General features: G+C 50.4%; 7 protein-coding genes across 7 annotated transcripts; 4 read left to right on the forward strand and 3 right to left on the reverse strand.

Annotated features, from left to right (window-relative positions):
• Window positions 1–643: 643 nt before the first annotated feature.
• On the reverse strand, window positions 644–2,107 carry M438DRAFT_280347 (PLP-dependent transferase; the record flags this gene model as incomplete). Its single annotated transcript, XM_029901159.1, has 1 exon — window positions 644–2,107. One exon carries the CDS (start codon window positions 2,105–2,107, stop codon window positions 644–646), a length of 1,464 nt encoding a protein of 487 aa, XP_029757130.1.
• A 662-nt stretch (window positions 2,108–2,769) lies between these two features.
• M438DRAFT_348329 (uncharacterized protein) lies at window positions 2,770–7,847 on the forward strand. The gene has a single exon (XM_029906119.1). It carries the CDS (start codon window positions 2,840–2,842, stop codon window positions 7,628–7,630), a length of 4,791 nt encoding a protein of 1,596 aa, XP_029757131.1. The 5' UTR covers window positions 2,770–2,839; the 3' UTR covers window positions 7,631–7,847.
• Window positions 7,848–8,381: 534 nt separating this feature from the next.
• M438DRAFT_280497 (general substrate transporter) lies at window positions 8,382–10,200 on the reverse strand (the record flags this gene model as incomplete). The annotated part of the gene is made up of 4 exons (XM_029901165.1): window positions 8,382–8,631; window positions 8,686–8,990; window positions 9,044–9,665; window positions 9,722–10,200. The coding sequence occupies 4 exons, from the start codon at window positions 10,198–10,200 to the stop codon at window positions 8,382–8,384; spliced, it is 1,656 nt and encodes a 551-aa protein (XP_029757132.1).
• A 1,510-nt stretch (window positions 10,201–11,710) lies between these two features.
• M438DRAFT_384984 (uncharacterized protein) lies at window positions 11,711–12,992 on the reverse strand (the record flags this gene model as incomplete). Its single annotated transcript, XM_029908963.1, has 7 exons — window positions 11,711–11,937; window positions 11,991–12,069; window positions 12,138–12,249; window positions 12,308–12,409; window positions 12,460–12,660; window positions 12,712–12,809; window positions 12,860–12,992. The coding sequence occupies 7 exons, from the start codon at window positions 12,990–12,992 to the stop codon at window positions 11,721–11,723; spliced, it is 942 nt and encodes a 313-aa protein (XP_029757133.1). The 3' UTR covers window positions 11,711–11,720.
• A 675-nt stretch (window positions 12,993–13,667) lies between these two features.
• On the forward strand, window positions 13,668–15,529 carry M438DRAFT_399435 (putative amino acid transporter; the record flags this gene model as incomplete). Its single annotated transcript, XM_029909413.1, has 4 exons — window positions 13,668–13,772; window positions 13,825–13,943; window positions 13,997–14,452; window positions 14,509–15,529. 4 exons carry the CDS (start codon window positions 13,668–13,670, stop codon window positions 15,527–15,529), a joined length of 1,701 nt encoding a protein of 566 aa, XP_029757134.1.
• Window positions 15,530–15,849: 320 nt separating this feature from the next.
• Window positions 15,850–19,248, forward strand: M438DRAFT_348331 (uncharacterized protein). The gene has a single exon (XM_029906120.1). It carries the CDS (start codon window positions 15,937–15,939, stop codon window positions 19,033–19,035), a length of 3,099 nt encoding a protein of 1,032 aa, XP_029757135.1. The 5' UTR covers window positions 15,850–15,936; the 3' UTR covers window positions 19,036–19,248.
• Window positions 19,249–20,223: 975 nt separating this feature from the next.
• Window positions 20,224–22,039, forward strand: M438DRAFT_368129 (putative amino acid transporter; the record flags this gene model as incomplete). The annotated part of the gene is made up of 4 exons (XM_029908021.1): window positions 20,224–20,494; window positions 20,595–21,220; window positions 21,295–21,555; window positions 21,620–22,039. Exons 1-4 carry the CDS (start codon window positions 20,359–20,361, stop codon window positions 22,037–22,039), a joined length of 1,443 nt encoding a protein of 480 aa, XP_029757136.1. The 5' UTR covers window positions 20,224–20,358.
• Between the last annotated feature and the right edge of the window lie 41 nt (window positions 22,040–22,080).

Here is a 22,080-nt window from a genome sequence, read left to right on the forward strand (position 1 = left end):
AAGAGGAAGAGGGAAGGTGGAAGTGGGGATGGGTGGTGGTGGAGGGCTTGATTGTGCTGGAGCGAGGAATATTGAAGGGATGAGATGAGGTGATGATGAAAGTGGCAGGTTGAGGTGATAATGGGAGTGGGAGTGGGAGAAGAAAGAACGATGCCATGATCAAGTGAGGGAGAGAACGGGTTGAGAAAGTTACATTGCTGGTTCGAAATGGTTAATGGTGCGAAGATGTTGCTCAATGGAAGACAGAAGATCCGTAGATCGAAAGACAGACACTACACTACTCCTCCCGCTCCATGTTCTAATCCCTGTCATATTGATCGTCTCGAGGCAGTCATCTTCAAAAGACTCAACGGTAGAGTTTCAAATCCTCAAGTTCGCTTCGGCTCTTGTACAGGGAAATACTCCGAGAGGAGTACGTATTCTCTGTCTAAACACACTGGGACCCAGTGCAACATACAGAAACGTGTTATAAAAAGACAACATATTTTATACTTCCTCCCTGTGTGCTACAGGCCACCCACATCACAGCTGTAGAAATGCACGGTGCTTTTCGAGGAACGACAGATTGTGCCACTGAGAGCGGGAAGACCGACGGACTCTCAGTGGGGGCCAGCTTCATTTTCAGGAATCGTTTGTGCGTTTTCTACTGCTTGTTATGACCACTGCTTACAGTCTCCAATACGTCTATAATGACAGCCAAATCCTTCTCGACGCTGGTTTGCCAATTAGATATAGCGAATCGACATGCCGGTTGCCCTGCATGTTTAGTGCCTGATACGTAGATCTTGCGTGTAGCGTTGATCTTTTTGACCAATGTGTCGTTTAGCTCGGAATTAATGGCTTTGAACAGCACAATGATGAAGACTCGGCTTAATGGGTCCATAGAACCTGATTCTACCTCCGGAAGAAGCTTAAAGACGCTACTCGATTGGATGTAGGAGGCTATGCCCCGAGCGAGCGCGATTTGGTTCTCTAGCATGTTGACGAAGCCAGATCTTCCATAGGCGACCAGATTTGCATAGACGGGCAGGGCTCTGAAGCGTCTCGAGTTTTCAATGCCAATGTTCAGAGGCGAGGGCACGGAACCAGCAGCAGCATTCAAGTAAGGAGCACCTGGATTTTGGAAAACTGCTGTGCCGACGTCAAGGTGGCGAGAGAGCAGAATGCCACAATCGTAGGGGACGTTGAACAATTTGTGCGCATCCGCAGCTATCGAGTCGGCCAGTTGGAGCGACTCTACGCCTTCCTTCAGTTGCGCATATGCTGGCTCGTCGGATGGCAGGATGCGAGCAAGCAAACCAAAAGCAGCGTCCACGTGTAGCCAGGCACCATATTCATCAGCGAGGCGACGTAGTTGTACCATGTCCTTTCCTGTCGTAGCGAAGAGGCCGCTGTTGACCTCGGAGCAAGATATGGCGATGATTGAAGCGGCCCTTGGACTTTGGAGAGCATTTTCCAAAGCTTCCAGATCGAGACGGTGGGGTGCAGTGGGGTCTGACACATCTTTCACGCTATCGTGACCTAGACCAAGCACTGAAGCAGCTTTGCGCAGGGAGCTATGAGGTGCAGAGGTCAAGATCTGAATGTCGTCAATGCCGGCAACTCGCATCGCGGCCATGAGACCAAGAGAGGAAACATCTGCCTTGGTGTTGTTGCGAGCTGCGGCGGTTGAGATGACATACTCCCGACCACAGGCAAGACCATTAATGTTGCTCGAGGTTGCGCCGGTGGTGAACGTTCTGTGGGTCCATTCTTTAGGATCCAGTTCGACCAGTTGACATACAAGATCTAGAGCGGCAGCTTCCACATCTGTAGCTACAGTCTCGTTCGGAAGGTGCACTTGAACATTTTGATCATAATCGGTAACCATCTTGTCGGCGAAGACAGCCGCGGGAGTCGCGCCTCCGGTCACGAAACCATAGTACCGAGAAGATTGGCTGTTTCCATTCAAGGCAGGAGCGATAACATGAGTCAGGTGCTGCTGAGTTCCGGCGAAACCGAGGGCAGGAACGAGTTCTCTCCTCAAACTTGACCGAGCCAGGTCGAGTTGCGAGATGGACGGTAGGACTGGCAGATCAGACGGGGGCGTTGAGTCGGCGGCTTCCATGTTTGACAACGTAAAACTGTATTGCTTGATTCTGCGTTCAAGCTTCAAGTCAGATTTCCCGCCTGGTCATACACTTGCCAGTATGTTGTGTTGGGACGAAGATACGGATGACTCGATGAGTAATAAAGGCGTCGCTCCAGGCTCCAGCTCTCCAGTTGAGAAGGATCACACAAGCGAGATGAGCTCGTGTATCACTCTACTGACAACAGTCTTACGTGCAAACGATCTGTAGCAATGCACAAGGTTTCGCAAGGTCAGACAGATGTCCATTGAAAGCTCGACTGCATTGAGCATCGTGAGATGACCAATGTTGTCGCACCTTTCTAGATCCAAATTGAGTCGACATTGGGGCGGCGCGGCGGGCGAGTGTTGTAAAGAGGAATTTCGGGTCTCCAGTTTCACCTCCTGTCGTTTCGAGCAATGTCAAGCACATATACTCGAGTACATACCAGAGGAACTGGCCATAGTAACCGCGACCACTGCAGGTCAAAGATGGTGAGGGCTGATGTCGTCGAGCAGTAGAACAGGGTGGTGCCCTTGACGAGGTCGAGGCAACAATGCCAAGAAATTACTCTATCGGGTTAGCTTCCGGCACGTAAAGTCGCGGGCAGTCGCGTCCGTCGCGATTTGAGATTCCAGAAGGAATTAATCGAGCAGGAACAGGCGCCACTCGACGACAGGAAGCCCATATCGAAGGAGGAAAACAAACAATCTCAGCATTCGTGATGCTCAATGACTAAGAACAACCTCCGCGAGCAGCTCGGATGGTTGCTACAGGAGAAACCGTGTATACCTAAACATTCGCCTTCATTACCACCCGTACCTCTTTCCCTTGGACCATCTTCGCAGGCACCGCTTTCACAGAACATAGCCGGGAATGTCAGCTTGCTACCGTCACGTACATCAAATTCAACAACGCGTCCAATCGCGCTACCGCAAACAACAGGGCGAGAACGAGCGAATTCACCCCCGCGTGGCGAGCCCAGTGCGAACATGGCAAGGTTGAGAGCCGCTGCCTCATCCTCTCCCACAAAGCCCGTCCAGGTCTCCTTGCCCGAAAGGTCGTCCCAATCGTCATCTAGACCGGCCATACCGAATCTGAACAGTCGCCTTAAATCGTATGCTCAATCGCCAGCCCCTCGTAACGCCATTCCCTCCACGAAGATGGCTCGGACAACGCCTGCATTGCCCTCGAAGGTTGATACTCTCGACTTGACAGATGACACGCTGCCCACTCCGAGTCGTCTATTCTCCAATCTCAACGGTCAGAAGAGAAAGAGCGATGAACACAGGTCCGACACATACAACCGCCCATCGTCCAAAGCCCCACGTCTCGAGACAATCCAACCACCGGACGATGACGACGATAGCTTCATGTCTATTGATGACTTGATAGACGATGAGCCAATTGGCCCGCCTCCTCCATACTCGACTGTCGCCCAATCACCGGCTAAGCGCCCTGCCTCCGCGGCTGTTTCATCCTCGAGTTCAACCATGGGCCCTCCGCCGCAAGAGAGACGCGTCAAGCGTCAAGTATTGGACAGTGAAGATGAAGACATGGAAGACGCTCATGAAAGCATACCCGATCCAGTGCGTGCTTCTCCTGTCAAGATGAAGCAACCTACACCATCTCCCAGAAAGCCGTTGCAGACACCTGCCCTCAGCCGTGTTGCTGAGTCTCCTGCTCTTGGCTCACAATCACCTGGACTCGCCCCGCTCTCTTCCAGCGAAGATGCTCTCATCAACAAGTTTCTGTCATGGACACAACAAGACTTCGAGTCCAAGCTGGCCGAAGCTGGAGACCGCCATGCACAAGCTACAGACAACTATATGGCTGCCATGGAATCGCTTGATATCGATGAGGTACCAGCCCATATCTCAGCAGCATACGAGCAAGCAGGTGAGATTGAAGAAGTCCTGAAGAATCTGAAAGGCTTCAAGGACCATCTGGATGCTCTCGACTTTGAAATGAAGAACGTCTCGGGTCTTGTGAGAAAAGCTCTTCTTGCTAGACAAAAGCCTACCAAGGAACAACAAGAGATGAAGCAGCTCAAGCAACGCATCCGTGATACACACACTGAAATCTTACCACTTCTACACAATCTCGAATCTGTTGGCCTCATGGCTACCTTCAAGCGACCTGCAGCAGTCTCTGTCAAATCGACTCAGGCTGTGCCTAGAGCAAAGACCGAGGTGCTTAGGAGTCCTGGTCCCGAACGGGTCAAACAGACTCAGCTGCCCAATGGCAGACACATCGAAACATTTGCTGGTGTCGAGGACACCCCGCCCAAGCCTGCCAGAAGGATCAAGCCAGAGCCAGAAGAGGAAGACCCAAGTGTGATGGAGATTAGTCCGCCTCGTCACTTTCCCGACCGAAACGCCCACACAATCAACAGCTATAATGCCCCGCCGTCCCCGTCCAAACGAAGTCACGCAACCTCAGTCAGTCGGCAGGCATCAGCGAAGCCGACGATTGCCACCAAAGATTTCGCAAACGCCAACCGGTACAGTGATAAAGAGAACTATGGCGTGCCCGATGAATTCGACGAGTTTGAAGAGGAAGATGAAAGTCTATTCAGCAACATCATGGGAACACCTCCAGCGCAGGCCGCTGATGAGGACGACAACTTTGATGACGAATTTGACGACGATGAGGATCTCATGAATCTCGCGACCGAGTTTGAAGATCACTCGACTTTCAATGGGGCAATTCGACAGTCAAACGACCGTCCAGCTTTTGGTCAGATATCGAACGCTGCCAAAGCACGTCCAAAGAAAGCTACTCCCTCCAAAAGGCCCAAAACACTTGATGAAGAACTCGGAGATTTTCCTTGGACAAAACAGGTCAAAACCGGTTTGACAAAGGTCTTCCAGTTGCCCGGTTTCCGGCTCAATCAGGCCAACGCTATCAATGCCACGCTTGCCGGCAGACACGTATTTGTTCTGATGCCAACCGGAGGTGGTAAATCATTGTGCTACCAACTACCAGCAATCGTCAGAACGGGGAAGACTTCAGGCGTCACTGTTGTCGTTTCACCTTTATTGAGTTTGATGGAAGACCAAGTTTCGCATCTGAGAGCACTTCACATTCAAGCTTTTGCACTCACTGGCAGTACATCGATGGATGAGCGCAGAGAGATCACCAGCACGTTCACGAAGCCGAATGTGCAAGACTTTGTACAGCTACTTTACGTCACGCCAGAAATGTTGAACAAGAGCGGTATGATGAAGACAGCATTCAAGGATCTCCATCGCAGGGGAAAGCTCGCCAGAATTGTCATCGACGAAGCTCACTGTGTCAGTCAATGGGGCCATGACTTCCGTCCGGACTACAAAGAGCTTGGAATGGTCTTGAAAGAGTACCCTGGTGTTCCCATCATGGCCCTAACTGCGACTGCTACCGAGAATGTCAAGGTGGACACCATTGGTAATCTAGGCATCAATGGCTGTGAAGTCTACTCGCAAAGTTTCAATCGTCCAAATCTCACGTACCATGTCGACAACAAGCCTAAAAAGTCAGCGCTTCTCGACAAAATCCAAGAGATCATAGAGGATAAGCACAAAGACAAGTGCGGAATCATCTACTGTCTCTCAAGAAAACAATGTGAAGACGTCGCTGATGAGCTGCGCCAGCGTGGTATCGAGGCTCATCATTACCACGCTGGTATGGAACCTGAAGCAAAAAGCAAGGTACAGAGAGATTGGCAGAGAGGTGACACTAAAGTGATTGTCGCAACTATTGCCTTTGGCATGGGCATCGACAAGCCCGATGTCCGTTTCGTCATTCACCACACAATTCCCAAGAGTCTTGAGGGCTACTACCAGGAGACTGGTCGTGCTGGACGTGATGGCGCATCGTCAGACTGCTATCTATTCTATGGCACACACGACTTGTTCACCTTGCGCAAGATGATCGATGAGAACGAGACCGGTAGCAAGGAGCAGAAGGATCGTCAACATGACATGCTTCGCAGAGTCGTCCAATTCTGCCTGAACAAGACAGATTGTCGTCGTGTTCAAGTGCTGGCCTATTTTGCAGAAACTTTCTCAAAAGAAGACTGCGAAAATGGTTGTGATAACTGCGACACGACAGAGGAGCTGGTCGAAACAGACTACACAGAACTAGGTCTTGCTGCAGTTGGGCTGGTCAAGGAGATGGCCTCAGTCCGTAATGTCACTCTCCATCAATGTCTTGACCTCTTCCGAGGTACTGGTCGTGGTATTACCGCCGAAGACAGGGAAGCTGAGAATTACGGTGCTGGCAAGGATCTCGATCGCGAGAATGTCGATCGTCTCTTCGGCCTTCTGTTGGCTGAAGACGTTATTCGCGAGTTCTCAATCTTCAACAGGGCCAAGTTTGCTAATCAATATCTCGGTCTTGGTCCGAGACGACACGTATTTGGAAAAGGCCCGGGCAAAAGAAAGCTGATGTTGGCAGTCCCAGCAGGTGGAAAAACTACCAAGCGCAAGCCCAAAGTTCCCAAAGTTGCTGCAGGTACCGGCGTCAAAGCCTCGAAGGCAGCGAAGAAAGCCCCTCAGTATCCTTCAACGAACATCTCTTCCCCTGTCCAAGCAGGTCCTAGCCGCAAGCGTGGCGAGACCCACAATGGCTACCATCGGGACACTTTCGTTATTGACGATTTTGAGGATCAAGGTTACGAAGAATCCGATGACGACGATGCTTTCGAGCCACTAAGGACGGATACTAAGTCTCGTTCCCGCCACAAGGAGCTCGGTCCTCCCATCACCAGAGACGAAACGATGGAGAGCTTGGATGACGTTCATCAAGACGTGCTTGCAGCCTTTGTCGTGCATGCCAAGGAAAAGATGTTGGACCTTATGAAGAGAAAGAGTCTGCGTCAACAGCCTTTCTCCGATACTATGCTGCGCGAGATGGCCGTTCTGTTCCCCAAAAATTTGGCTGCCATGAAGAAAGTTCGCGGTATTGATCCTGCCAAGGTCGATTGCCATGGCGCAGTCCTGCTTCCTCTAATTGCACATTACAAGGCTCAGCTGGACTCGATGATGGAAGGCGCAGAAGAGAAGCCATATGATCCTAACCACACCACCGTGATATACATCGACAGCGATGAGGACCAAGATGAAGATGACGAGTTCGCGTATGACGGTGGATTCAGCTCTGAACCTGAAGCAGGAAGTCAACGAAACGAATCCGCCTACTTCAAACCCAACCGCGAAGTCGATGCCTTCAACGCCAAATTCTCACAATCACAAGCCGCTCCCAAAGCAGCCGCAGCACCCGTCAACAAGCGTGCCCGCTCTGGCGAGGGAGGTAACAAATGGGCCGGCAAGAAATCGGCCGCTCGCAGATCAAGCTACCCCAAAGGCAAATCAGGCGTTGGTGGTGGAGGAGCAGTCAAGAAACGCGCACCAGCCGCGAAAAAGCAGAGTAGTATGAACAAGTACGCGTACAATGGTCCTGGCGGAGGTGGAGCAGGCTCGTCAAAGAAGAGTGGAGGTGGCGGAGGCTTTTCTAGCGGAATTGGCATGATGCCTCTCTGATCGATGAATTTTCGTAATGGTTATCATTGTTTTTGCTATGGGGTGGACTGAGAGGTGTCAATGGTGTTACATATTGCTTTCTTCGCTTCTTGCATCTGCTAGGTGTTAGCTTCGGGAGGCTTCTTTTCTTTTTTTTTGCTTGTCCATTGCTTTGCATCTTTCTTACATTCATGAGCTACGATACAGAAACCCAACGGAGCAGATTCTTAGACACGAAGTTATCCTGTGCTTCCAACTTGACCATGTGAATCTTTCAGTGTTCTCGATGCGGCAGCGACTTTCCTTAGACGATGGAAACAAAATAAGACCAGTGTTCCAGACACTTTGTCGATTGCTCCTACCTTTTCATCATCCACGCTGCTACCATCTTATCACATGACTTGGCCGATATACTGTCTTCCGACATTTGGTCGTGAACTAGGTATGACGTATGCAGCTTGCTATACAACTTAACGAACAGTCTGACCCTCATTCAATACATGAGGTATCACTCCTCAAAGTCCCTTCTGTAGTCATTGTTTGAATCCGATACATGGACTAGACTAAGAGTTCAGATGCTTCCGACGACTGAACGAACATTAGCATCACGGGTGGGCGACCAACGTATTCTTCGAGAAGTGATATTAGTGTACACCATGAAGTCATTAATCTCATCTGAACCGTGTAGAGATCTACATCCAAGTAATTGATTAAAACTCCTCCAATGCTTCCTCCCGATATGCAATGAACTCTACAACAAGTTCCAATACGACTATGCAACAGCTGACGCCTGCGTGCTAGCAGCCAACTCCCTCTCAATCCTCAACTTCCTGATCTCTTCCTCTTCATTGCCTCCCGCATCCCTGAATACATGATCCATCTCTTCCAAACTGCGGCCATTGGTTTCGGGTACGCAGAAGAAGACCCAGATGCCGGAGAAGACACAGAAAGCGGCGAAGAAAATATAGGCGCCGTAGTTGTTGGTTCCCGAGATCAGAGGTGGGGTGACGAGACCGATGATACTGTGATAGTGTTAGTGAATGGCTGGAAAGAAGAGGGGAGAACGGTAGACGAACAAGTTATTCAGCCAATTCGAGCAGGTGGACAAGGCTACACCCTTGGCTCTGAGTGAAGAAGGGAAAATTTCGGATGGCAAGGCCCATGGCACTGGTCCCCAACTGGCGCCGAATGCGACCATGTAGATCAAGAGGAAAGCCACTGCTGCCCAGCCCATACCGCCATTGGCGTCCCAGTTTTTTTGTCCCTCGCCGACGAGGCCGGAGATGATAATGTGGGAGGCTGCCATGAAGAAACTCCCCCAGAGTAGGAGTGTTCGTCGACCGAAACGATCCATTGTCCAAATCGAAGTCGAGCAACCAACCTAGAATGAGTTGTTAGTAAGCTTCATAGTAATACAGAAGGGGTAGTGCTTACAAGTTGCATGATGTTTAACACACCAGACATGATGAGCTGCATGCTTGAGTTCAATCCCATTGTCTCAAATAGAGTTGGTGAATAGTATATTAAAGCATTAATGCCTACGAATTGTTGCATGAACATAATTCCAACACCAACGTGGGTTCGTCGTAAGCATCCCTTCTTGAAGAGATCAGCCCAGGAAGCAAGTTCGAGCTTCATGCGGCTAGTTCTGGAACCATCTTGGAGATCGGGGTGACGTTCTTTGCTGATCTCATTAACCAGTCTGGCTTCGGCACGAATGTCGAACCATTCTTGTTGCACTCGGGGGTCTGTGGCAGGTAGACGGCGCAACTGTGTCAATGCATGAAGGGCTTCTTCGTCTCTACCTTTGGATCCGAGCCAGCGGGGTGAGAACGGCAGGAAGACGATGCCGACACCCAAAACCAGGCCTGGTAGAATCTGCAAGAGGAAAGGCAGGCGCCAGCTCCATTCCGTGCTCATGTATCGTGTACCGTATGTAATCCAGAATGCTACAACGATACCGACGATGATGCTGAACTCTTCCAGGACCAAGAGTGTTCCTCTAATCTCAGGAGGCGAAATTTCCGAGATGTACATAGGTGCGACGGCCGAAAGACTAGATGATATATGTTAGATCAGGATGCTGCTGTATGATGCGATGGTTGAACTCACGATCCTATGCCTATTCCTCCGATCAAGCGAGCTACGATGAGCATGTCATAATTGATGGAAGCTGTCTGCAAGGCGGAGCCGATAACAAACACCACGACTGCAATGACAATGCAGTATTTTCGCGAGTACTTGTCTGCAATCCAGCCTGTGTTGAGAGCACCGAACAATGCTCCAAGCTCGATCATAGCTGTGAGAAGACCCTTGTTAAAGCTCGCGCCTCCAGATTCAGGGGCAATCTGATGGAATCGTTCCAGGAAGTCGTCCATTGTAAGGGTGACTGATACGACGCCCTGATCGTAGCCAAACAGCAAGCCACCCATTGCTGAGAAAGCAGCACATAGTGCTACGTAAGAGTTGCCGAAGATGCCAGCAATGCCAGCAGGGCCATATGCTTCTCGAGCGTCAGGGGTGATGACGAAGTCGTTCTTTTGGACATCAATGTCGTCCACATGTTTGGTATCGGCCTTGTGTTGGTCCATAATGGATGATAAAAATTTGTAAAGGTCTTGACTCAACTTGGTGAACAGGGACGAGACACCAGCCTCAATATCTAGTTGAGCAGGTGGTTGCATTTAAGGTAGAATCGGTCAGAAGCCGACATCACTGTAGGTCATGCGGCGTCTCCGTGCGTGCCCGTTCGTCAAGGTATCTAGGATGTTCCACGACCGAGTTGGGAGGTCATCTGAGCCAATGAGAGCCACCATCGAGTAAGCCTTTACCAGCAAGGGAGGCGCCGAGAGCACTACCGTCCCCAAACTTTCCCCACGATGGATGGATTGAGTGGAGATCTGCAGATGCTAAAAGTCGGGGTTTGATGTGGAGTAGGGCAAAGGACTGTGATGAAGTCGCATCGTAGGCCTCTTGCGTCACGGCGATAGTCCTGGCTTGTCTGATACGTCCTGTTCTCTCGATTTTGGCCGTGGAACGTAAAGCACGAAAGAGTCGTCGATGTCCCTCCGAGTTCGAGTCATGTCGCGGAAGAACCTTGTTCCATGATCATGGTTTGACGTTGCTTGTCGGACGTACTTTTGAAACCTCTCGAAAGACAACTTTTACCATCGAGCCACCATTCTCACAGATCCCAGTCTGAGCGCCCGAGCTTTCGATATATTGCTGCATCGCTACTCCGTATGCATCGTCTTATCGTCGTTGTCGGAGTATCAATGACCCGTAGGGGAACCGCCGAAGTAGGGCCTTTGGCAAGAAACGCACAGAAAGCTGGTCGGGCGAGGATCTTTGCCATGGGCCATGGCCAAGCACCTCATTGTTCAGCGGTTGCATACAGCAAGAGCTCAATCGCCGACTCTCGGAAGTTGCTTCCGTATGAGCTGGAGTGCCCGCTTTTTCCCCTCGCGAGAGGCTCCGCGTTTGGGGGATCGTCGCTTCCTCCACAAAGATCCACAGACGCGTAGTGTTCCAAACAGGATGTGAACAAGCAGCATGCACTATGTCGATCAAAGTCCATATCCATACGAAAGCATCAACGCGACGAGCTTCACAAACGAAACCCTTTCTTGAGTTTTGCAGTCAATATTGAGTACAAGTACCAAGCAACATGCTTGGTAACGTTGTGGCTTGAGGTAAGTTGAGATGTGACGCCAGCGTACCTGCATCCTGAGTCGCAGGCTTTGGCAAGACAAGGATTTGGTCCGGGAAGGAAGCCAAACGATGCGAACGCTGTGAGCTTCCTCTAGTCTCTCGGCCGACGGCAATTGACAGAACAAGATCATCAAATTTGGCAACTTTCCTTCCGAGGAGTGATAGCAAGCAGCTCAACTCAGGCAGGGCGCACTCCGAGGCAGTAGCGACCACCAGGATCGGATCCTGAAGTCTCCAAAGTCATCCCTTTGATCAACTGGAAAGGAACAAGGAATCCTTACCACTCGATATCGCGGACATTGCACGCATTATCCGCTCTCGCTCACTTGCAAGAAATTATTGATAGGCTGGTTCGACAAGACAATGGTATCCTCGCATTCAACAGTCACGACCAAGCTAGCTAAACTGCCACTTTAGCGGCGGACACAAACTTTCCTATTCCGGTCTGGTTTTTCTGCAGAAACTCGACCGGATGCTGGTGGTCTTCCACAAAACCAACACCTCCAACAGACTTGTAATAGCCTGCCAGTCTGAGGATGTCTTCGGGCAGCTCACGAGCAATCTCAAGAGGGGTCGAGAGGACTTCCTCCTGATCTTGACGATAGTAATCTCTCTGCCTGCATTGATGTGTCAACAAGGCATCATTGAATATCATTTCATGAACCCTTACCCAAAAATTGCGAACAGCGTGCGCAAAGCGTCGGGGTCGTTATTTCCGCAGTTGTTCTCTCCAGCACCATGATATGTCGCTACCGGACGACAGGGTCAGTATGAATGACTTGTGCAAGCACCAATCTCGCTGCAGAGCTACACTCACATCCCAGTGTAAACAAGGCTGAACCTGGCTCCATCTCAGCGTACGTCGCTTCTTCCTTCTTTGGAGCACGATTCACACCCCAGAGATGACTTCCGGGGATGACAGCTGTAGCCTGAATATTAAAGATCAGTAACGGCAGCTGGACACATTCTCGAGTCTCAACGACTTACACCGTTCTGGTATGTACATTTCGATCCTGCAACCAGGCAACCCATCATCGGCGTGAAAAGAGGATTGCTAGGATCTGGTCTAACCTGATAGGCAATCTGGTCCTGGAATAATCATCAGAATCTGGAGTGTCATTCATCTTTTGCAAACTTACTCGATGAAGAGGCTGAGACTTAGCGCCAGGAACCAGACGAAGAGCTGCAGTGGACGCCAGCATGTACCCGCTCCTCTGGGGCAGAAGTGTTTCTCCAGTGTAAGAAGCGAACTCGTCGTTCAAGAACCGTGCCATAATACCCTGCCAGACAGGAAGACGTACGATCTTGATGAGCTGTTCAGGCATCTTCGCGAGCAACCCCTGTACTGATTGTCAGTACTCATATGGCGGATGTGATCTGTCAGGACTCACATAGACACGCTGAGATCCTTCTGGGAAGAAATCTGCACCAAGTTCTCCGTGGCTGGCTTTAGAGTCATACATCTTCCTCCCGGACAAATGTGGCTTTACTATGGTACGTCAGCTCTGCAGTACCCTAATACGCCGAACTGGGACTCACTGGCATCCATGGACTCTTTCAAAAGCTCCTCTGCCAGAAAGTTGGTAACGATCACAGCACCATCGCGTTCGATGATGTGTAAAATCTTCTCAAGCTGTTCCGAAGCATCAATGCGGACAAGAGATGGTGCCATGGTGTACTATGACTGGACCAGCTTGTCTCAAAGTGTTGTTGTACGAGAAGAGTATTGTCTCTCAGTGGGGAGGTAGGTCTCCAAACAGACGACGAGGGTTTTAACGTCGTGTATCGACTTCCTTGACTTCGGCAATCCTCTCAGCTATCTATTGATACTCAGATGTGGAAACCCAATCAGCACGCTCGAGGGTTGTTATCAGTACCCCGCTTCGGTCTCCACCTTCCACCACTTCTATCCTTACGCTTGCACCTTGATCCTTCCAGCACTGATATTATTCTACTGTGCCACTGGGCTATCTGATGCTTAGTAGGCTTCTTGGAAAATCTTCTGCCTATCGCTCCACCGGAATGCATGACCTCCCCATCCAATGACAGTCGTATCTATTACTGAGAGTGAGGCTCTATCAAATCATACAATTTTTCCCAACTGGTCCACGACAAGGCCTCTCGCCTAAGCCTTTCAAGAGTGCGATAGGGCGAGGGGCTCGATGCCGTATCACGAAGCAGTCGTCAACCTAGCCGTGTCAGATTATGGAGACAAGTCCCAGTGCTTATCAGATGTGCGATGCCTGGGACAACAATGATATCTGTGACGCTCTATATGATTATCAGCAGTACCAGCATGCTTTACTCTCGTAGTTACGCAGTCCTTCGTTTTTTCGGGACAGACAACATGGAACCGCCCAATTATGGTCCAAATCGGTCGCAAAAGCACGACAAGAACTATGGCCAGCCACCAAGTCCCAAGGTCTCGGTCGAGATAGGACAAGTCAGCATGGTGAGAGAGCCCTTGGACCATGGCTCCGAGAGGCATCTAATAACTCGAGCAGCACGATATCAGTCCTGCCGAAGATGACGATCTCGTCACTGCAGTTAAGAAGGCGGTGAATCATCGTCGACTTGGCTCTAGGCAACTTCAACTCACAGCAATCGCTGGATCAATCGGAGCGTACGTAACGATTTTCCTAACCACGACAAGACAAAGTGCTGATGAAGTTCAAGTTCACTCTTCGTCGCCATCGGCTCTGGCGTCTCATCCGGACCTCTGTGCTTACTCTTTAGCTTCATATTCTGGGCGACCATTGTCTTCTCTATCGCCCAATGTCAAACCGAGATTGTTACTCTATTCCCTCTAGACGGTTCATTCATCCGCCTGGCAGGTCGCATGGTTGATCCAGCTTTGGGGGTCACAGCAGGCTGGAACCTCTTCTTTGCACAAACATCATTTGTGATCTTCGAGGCAACAGTCATCAACACGCTCGTCACTTACTGGGGCTACGATCAATCTCCTGCGGTACTAATCTCTGTTTCCCTGGTACTATATCTCGCCCTCAACATATATCGAGCCGATGTTTTTGGAGAAGCCGAGTTTTGGTTGTCTTTGTGTAAAATTCTGTTGGCCACTGGCCTCATAGTCTATACTTTAGTTGTGATGCTTGGTGGTAACCCTCTACATGAGTAAGTCTGCCTTGAATCACGCGACACGAAAATACACCACTGACCTCCATGTGTAGCCGGTTCGGTTTTCGCTATTGGAAAGAGCCGGGACTTTGGACAGGCGACAGCCCAGTCACACGACTAGAGTCATTTGTCAACGCGGTAAATGTTGCTGGCTTTGTTATGTCCGGACCAGAGTACATCTCGATGGTTGCTGGCGAAGCTAAAGACCCGCGTCGCACTGTCCCTCGAGCTTTCAACACGATAATGAGTCGTCTGATCGTCTTCTTCATCGGCGGTGCCCTTTGCGTAGGCATCCTTGTTCCTTCTAACGACAGCACTCTTACCAATGGCTCGGACACGTACGCAGGCGCATCTCCCTATGTCATCTCGATGCGGCGGCTCCAAATTCCTGTGCTGCCTTCGATAGTGAACGCAGCATTGTTGACCAGCATCGTATCGGCTGGTAATGCGTACACGTTCAACGCTTCACGAAGTTTGCATGCCCTCGCCTTGGACGGGCAAGCTCCAGCATTTCTGCGTAGACTGAACAAGAACGGTGTGCCCTACATGGCTGTCATCGCCGTCATGCTATTGTCTTGTCTGGCCTTCCTTGCTCTTGGATCAGGTAGCAGCAAAGTGCTCTCCTGGATCTTGGACTTCTGCACTGCGTCCCAGATGCTGAACTGGGCGATCATGTCTGCTACATGGATTCGTTTCAACGCTGCAGTAAAGGCGCAGAATGTCGACCGCCAATCTTATTTGCCTGTTCTATCTCGCTGGCAGCCATATGCGGCATACTGGGCTCTCTTCTGGGCTACGATATTCCTCTGGGTACAAGGGTATGCTGTGTTTCTGAAGGGTAATTGGAGTGTGGCTACTTTCATCTTCAATTACGGCATCATTGCGTTGGCTGGTGGTATTGGGATCGTCTGGAAGGTGGTCAAAGGTACACGCTTTCATCGCAGCAAAGAAGTTGATCTCGCATCGGACTGCGACTTCTTTGATGCTTTGACGGAGCACTACCGTGGTGAGCGGGAGGCTGAGGGTGCGGAATCTAGCACGGTCAAAGGTCGGATCATGTCGAAGCTATTCTAGCCTCATTATTTACGCCAACAGCAATGCAGCAGCATAAGGTTTGTCTGCATTGATTTCATTGGTTGAATCTTTGTGATTTTGTACATTTATGTAGCTTCTGAGAGCTCCGTAAAGATCGGGATTGGCATATATACAGAGCAGCTTGTGCCCAAAGAAGCGATTCGAGCATTGCAGCAGTTGTGAGTTGGAGAAGGTGGACGGACATGACAAGATGCACGTCGAGCAGGCGGCAGAGCAAACAGAATGCCAAGGCGGTTGCCCGCCACAACGCCCATCACAAGCTTGATTTTGCTGCACCAGCCACCTCCTAGCAAACCACCCGCTCCACCTCCGACACAGGTTATCTATTCCAATCGCCCAGATATCCCAAAGCCAACATTGTAATGCAGTACTGAGTTATATCCGACATGTTCAACTACGAAATCGGGACACCTTGTCCAGCTCCTGTCCACGGCGGACGCGAAGTCGCGTCGCCGTTTGGAAGTAAACAAAAAGAAGTAAACAACATTTTCGACGACGCCTACGACCAGTTCAACGACAATACCACCCAGAACATTGCACATCTGGTTCAACAGGAATTCAAAAATGCGCCGCCTCGAAGGAGCCAGAACTTGGCAAGAAAGCCCAGACGTGCTCCCACCACCATCTTCGAGGATGGCAGCAGCAGCCAGCGCGAGCACTACCAACGCGATGAACCTGCCAGGATGATGAGAAGCAGTGCAATCCACGCAAGACCAGCTCAGAGGATCCGAATTCAACCATCCAGAGATGAGAAGCCGCCACCTCTTCCGACAAGTAGCGTGAGCGACATTGCCAACTTCAAACCCACCAGCAGCACGGCGAACCATGTCAAGGAAGACAGAAGACGAACCATCTGGATTCCGGAGGACACTACGCTACTTTCCATTCACCCTGGAGCGTATGATCACACTCTTCGCGATGAGACAGTCGGTCTGCCTTCGAGCAATCTGGACATCACGCCCATGAAGGAGACTCCTCAACCTGTCAAACTGGGACCCAGTGCCATGAGACAAGCTCAAAGAATGGCTTCTGCAACAAAACTTAGCGCTCTCAAACCTCTTGCTCCATCACAGCCTAATGTGTCACATCATGTAATGGGTAGCGGCGGCGGAAAGGAGAACTTGCTCCCGGGTTCGATGCTCTCTCGTACTGGCAAAGGTGAAAAGGCTGTCGTCAAGCCGTTGACCAAAGCCGCACCTCTGGGTACCAGAAAATCACCATCTTCCATGCAACACACAGCACCTGTTTCAATGACGACGACAAGCATCAAAAAGCGATCTGCGCCTGAGCTGAAAGATGCACCGAAGCCCAAGGTCCAAGCCAGAGCTCTTCACGAAAGATCCATCACCCGGACTGAGATTGTGCCTCGAGCCACAACTACGGATCCGTTCTCCAGAGATTTCAAGCACAAGCCGATCCCAGCTCCGAGACCAATCAGCAAGCCCTCAGTAGCCAAGCCTGCATCGAGCACTGTCACGAACGCTGTCGCGAGATCCGCCCCGAATGTCGCTGTGAATGCTTCCACACCCAAGGATATCAATGTACCAAATGTGAAACGCTCCGTCTTCCTGGCTGCATCGCGCTATCCCGTATTGAACGATGATATCGGCCAGCCTGAGCTTTACGAGGACAATTGGCTCCAAAATCAAGAGACAGCTCTTACACAGCTCGTCAATGTAGTCTTCCAGCAAGCTCACGAATCTCCTGCTACCAATGGCGTGGCTGCTCTCCGCACTCGTATGCTGACATTGTACCACGATGCAACTGTGGTCACTCTCCACCAACGTCTAAAAGCTTCACTCTCGTGTGGTGCTCTCAGCATGCCTAAGGACGCACCTCACTCCCCGAAGCTCAGAGACGACATTGGCCTGCGCCGTCAGTTCTTCGACCTTTTCGGTAACACCTATCACCCAGAAGCTCTGCAGGCTGCTGCTGAGGTGGTCGTTGGCCGTGTCTCTCCAGCTATCGACGCTGTGCAATCAAAGACTGGCGCATCGACCTCGACTGGAGTCAAGGAATGGAAACGTTTCTGCTCGACATTCTTCGTCGATCACGAGGACTCTGCTGAACTTCTGGCTTCTCATGGTGTCAAATCTATCGAAGATGCTACTCTTCAACCTGGCACACCCGAATGGTTCTGGCAAAGGACCGTACTGAGAGGGCTCATGCTTGTTTACCTACTCGACCAGGCGAAGAGTACTGGTAAGCTCTCTGCCTGCTTGTTTCAGACATCTTCACCACACAAATCATCTCTCAGTGTCCTCCGAGCATTTGCAAGGCTTATGGTTCCATCTGTCGGAGATATTGCCCGTCCTCTTGGACACCTTGGATATTCGCTCCGTCATCAGCAGGACCCCCTGGAAGAATACACTTATCGCATCGATAATCTCGCTGTCGATCTTCGCGATGGCGTCTTACTTACACACTTTGTCGAACTCCTTTTGTATCCTTCCCAGATGTTGGACATGCAAACTGATCGCACCATCACTCTTGATCTCCTGGATGGCGAAACAATCACCAGCTCTTTGGACACCAATGAAAGTGCTCGTATCTTGAGCCAACATCTCAAATTCCCCTGCATCAGCAAGACACAAAAGATGCATAACGTTCAAGTTGCGTTGAGTGCTCTGGCTGGAGTTCGTGGCCTTGCCGGTACTGCGATCGAGTCTATCAAGGCTGAGGATGTCGTGAATGGCCACAGAGAGAAGACTTTGAGTCTGCTTTGGGCATTGGTTAGCAAGTGGGGACTCGGATTTCTGGTAAATTGGGATGAGCTGAAGAAGGAGACTCTCCGCTTCGCCAAACACTCAACTCAGCCTATTGGAATCAACTACGCCTTGAGCGAGGAAGACCCCGACTCAAATGAGCAAGGCCCTCTATTGAAGGAATGGGCTGCCAGTGTCTGCCAGCAGCGCAAGGTCATTGTCACTAATCTGACAACCTCCTTCGCGGATGGTCGTGCACTTGCAGCAATCATCTCCACATACGCCGACTATGTTCCCACCACGGTGAAGAAGTCGTCAAACAAGATGTCGACAGCAGACAGACTTCGCAACCTTGGATGCAGCGAGTCCTTCATCACTCTCTTCGCTACACATACCACTACCATCCCAAGCCGCAGTAACACGATCGCCCTTCTTGCCTTTTTGGCCTCTCGCCTGCTACCTCTTGCTCGCACTCACAGAGCCGCTTGTACTATTCAACACTTTTATCGTCTTCGTCTTGCTCGCCGTACCATCTCTCTGCGCGTGCAGAAGATGATCGCCGCAGCCGACTGCGCTCAAGTCGCAGCAGCCAAGCAGAGAGAAGTGGAAGCCGCAGTCACTCTACAGAGAGCCTGGCGCTCTCTATTGGACCGCCGTATTGAGACTTTGGAAAGAGATGTGTTGGTTTTCCAATCTTTGGCCCGTGGAGGGGGTGTCAGAAGAGCCACTGCAGGCATCTTGAACAATAACTCTGACAGAAGAATTATGGGTGGATGGTGATTTGAGAAACAAAACACTATTGTACTTTGATCGGGAGTTTGAAAGGATACCTTTGGCTAGCCGATTGATGGCTATGCCTTTTGGGCGAGGAACTACTTTTCTTGTTGTGATTGTCGAGTATCATTTTTCTCTTGTTCTTGTTCTTTTCTTCTTTGGCGCTTCTTTGTTGTCTATACATCATCACGAATTTTAACGATTATCATCCTTTTCAAAACTTCTCCGTCATCGTCAATCGTCTTTTCTTAGTGACATGTCACTGCCACCATGGTATTTGATCTGTTTCTGTTTCTGTTCCCGCATCGCAGCACTTCACCGCTTTCGCACGCAGAACAATAGGAAAGAACTAACGAGGCGCGAACCGCGGAAAACGGTGTGAGTAGAATGCGGGCGGCAAACCGAACGGGTGGAGTGCAGTAGTGCGTTCCCGAGGCAGGACTTTTCCAACCAAAGAACTCTCTGTCCCATCCCGCTGCTGCCCTGCCCACGTTTTTCGCCCTCATCTCCAAACCATCAAGGTTCTCATCGAAGCCAGTGCTTTTTTGGAATATTCGTTTTCTGGTTTGCCCGTGTTGTTGTCGTATCCCCTCCCAAAACAAGTCGTGATCAAAATCTGGAAGAAAGTGTGCATCCATTGCGATCTTTTATCAACTGTTCTTTTTTTTGTTTCTTTTCCCCCCCTCGCACGAGAACTTGGAGCAAAAGGTAAGATGGCTTTTGGATGGGAAGCTTTCAGGTGTCGAGTGTGCAGATATGCGCCCCCCATTTTTCTGACTTGCAGCACGCAACGCAAGCCACCGACCCCCCAAGATCCCAAGAAGCATGAAGCATTCTGAAAGTCAGGTGCGGCACACCCTCCCAAGATCTATCCGAGGCTTAAAAAAATTGGCTTGTCTTCCATCCAAGACTTTCTGAACAGATGGAACGGTTCTAGAGCACGAGCCCCGGCGTCCCCGAACTCTAAGCAACGGTAGACCTTACAAAAGATAGAGTGTGTGGCTTTCCACTGGCTCTGAAGTTGCCTTGAGCGTAAAGTGGGTAAGCTCGTGAGTAGTGTGTTATTGGGCAAGCACGTCTAAGCACGCCATATTTATCGGTTGCCATAGGTTGCATATCGCCCCCAAAACTCTTATCAATCCCAAATACTCGGATAAGCACAGAAAAGTGAAATGGTCTGGAATTGGCTAGAGGAGATGGGCAGGGATATATGATCGGCTGTTTTCCCTGCATGTGCTGTGGTTTTGTAGATCTTTTTCGTTCTCTTGAATTTACTTCCATATCTTTCCTTCGTTGATCTTTTTGGATACTGGACTTGAGGAATAAAAGATGTCGGCTACACACCACGCACGCGATGTGGATGTAGAGGAGAAGCAGGTGTATGATGCCACTATCCACGATGTCAAGGATGTGCCCAGCGATGGTGCTTCCTCTATCGATACGATCACCGCTTTGGTGAATGAAGGTATACCTCATCACCCTTCCAACCCCATACCTCTCACCTTCCTGTCCACCATACACCAATCTCCTTCCCTGATCCCAAACTAACAATGTCCTCTACACAGACCACACCCACGAAATCCAACTACGCACAATGTCCTGGCAAAAAGCCGCCTGGCTCCTCTGCGGCGACCAAGTCTGCCTGGCCATAATGGCACAATCCTGGTCTCTATCCGTCCTCGGCTGGGTCCCCGGCATAATCACCATGCTCATTTCCGGCATCCTCTTCTACATCACCTCCCTCACCATGCACAAATTCATCATGAAGAATCCTCAAATCAAAGATATTTGCGACTTCGGCTACTACGCTTTCGGCAAATCCAGGATCGCTTACGAGTTTACCGGATTCATGCTGCTGGCGAATAATATCTTGCTCATTGGGTTTCATGTCTTGACCGGAGCCAAGATTTTGAACACGTTGAGTGATCACAGTATGTGTACCGTCATCTTTTCGGTCATTGTCACGGTTATGGGGATTGTGATGAGTGTGCCGAGGACGTTGAAACATGTTTCTTTTATGAGTATGTTCAGTGCCGCGTGTATGGGCATTGCCATTCTGCTTTTCCTCGTTTTTGTCGGCATCGAGGATGCGCCTGGGTATGGGTATTCTGGGGTTTATCCCAAGGCTGGTCCTGTCAAGACTTATGCTTTCCCTCCTGCTGGAACCACTTGGGTCGCTTGCATGAATGCTGTAAGTCTGATCGTTCCCCCATCCACAAACTTTTTGCTTGGTGAAAGAATGAAATACTGATGGTGAGGAATCAGGTTTTGAACATTACGTTCCTCTGGGTGCCGCAGATTCTGTTCCCTTCTTTCATCGCTGAGATGGAGCGGCCTCAGGATTTCCCAAAGGCGCTGACCGTGCTGGCTGGAATCTCTGGATTCTTGTTTATTGTGCCTCCGGCTATTGGATTCAGGTATCTTGGACAATATGCTACCGCTCCTGCTTTTGGTAGTTTGGGAGTTGTGGTTTACAAGAAGGCGAGCTTTGCGTTTGTCATTGTGCCTACGCTTGTTATTGGTGTGGTAAGTTTTGACACCCTGGTGATGAGAAAGACTTTGAGCGTTTGCTGACTTTGAGGTGCAAAAGATTTACGCCAATGTTTCGGCCAAGTTCGTGTACCACCGTATCATGGGCAAGTCGCGCCATGCACACAGTAACACTGTTATCGGTTGGGGCGTGTGGGTTGCAGTCATGGCTTGCATCTGGTTCGTCGCCTTCATCTTCTCCGAGATCATCCCCAGCATGGGCGATTTCCTGTCCCTCCTCGGCGCCGCTTTCGACTCCTTCTTTGGCTTCATCTTCTTTGCTGTTGCGTACTGGCAATTGTACAGTGGCAAGCTGTTTGCTGGTGCTGGAAGAAGCGTCATGACTGTCGTTCATGTGTTTGTCATGATTTGTGGCTTGTTCCTTTTGGGACCGGGGTTGTATGCTGCTGTGGAGGCCATAATTGACGATTACAGCGGTAGCACTCGTCCGGCGTTCGCTTGTGCGAATTTGTCGATTTGAGTAGCGACTCTGGGTGTCGGTATGGCGTTGTGGGTGGTGAA

The sequence above is a fragment of the Aureobasidium pullulans genome, assembly GCF_000721785.1.
Source record: "Aureobasidium pullulans EXF-150 unplaced genomic scaffold scaffold_21, whole genome shotgun sequence".
In the NCBI taxonomy this organism is placed as follows: Eukaryota; Fungi; Ascomycota; class Dothideomycetes; order Dothideales; family Saccotheciaceae; genus Aureobasidium; species Aureobasidium pullulans.

Excerpts from the sequence above, each read along its gene's own strand:
- M438DRAFT_348329 (XM_029906119.1), top strand. The coding sequence starts at position 2,840 with ATGACTAAGAACAACCTCCGCGAGCAGCTCGGATGGTTGCTACAGGAG.
- M438DRAFT_348331 (XM_029906120.1), top strand. The coding sequence starts at position 15,937 with ATGTTCAACTACGAAATCGGGACACCTTGTCCAGCTCCTGTCCACGGC.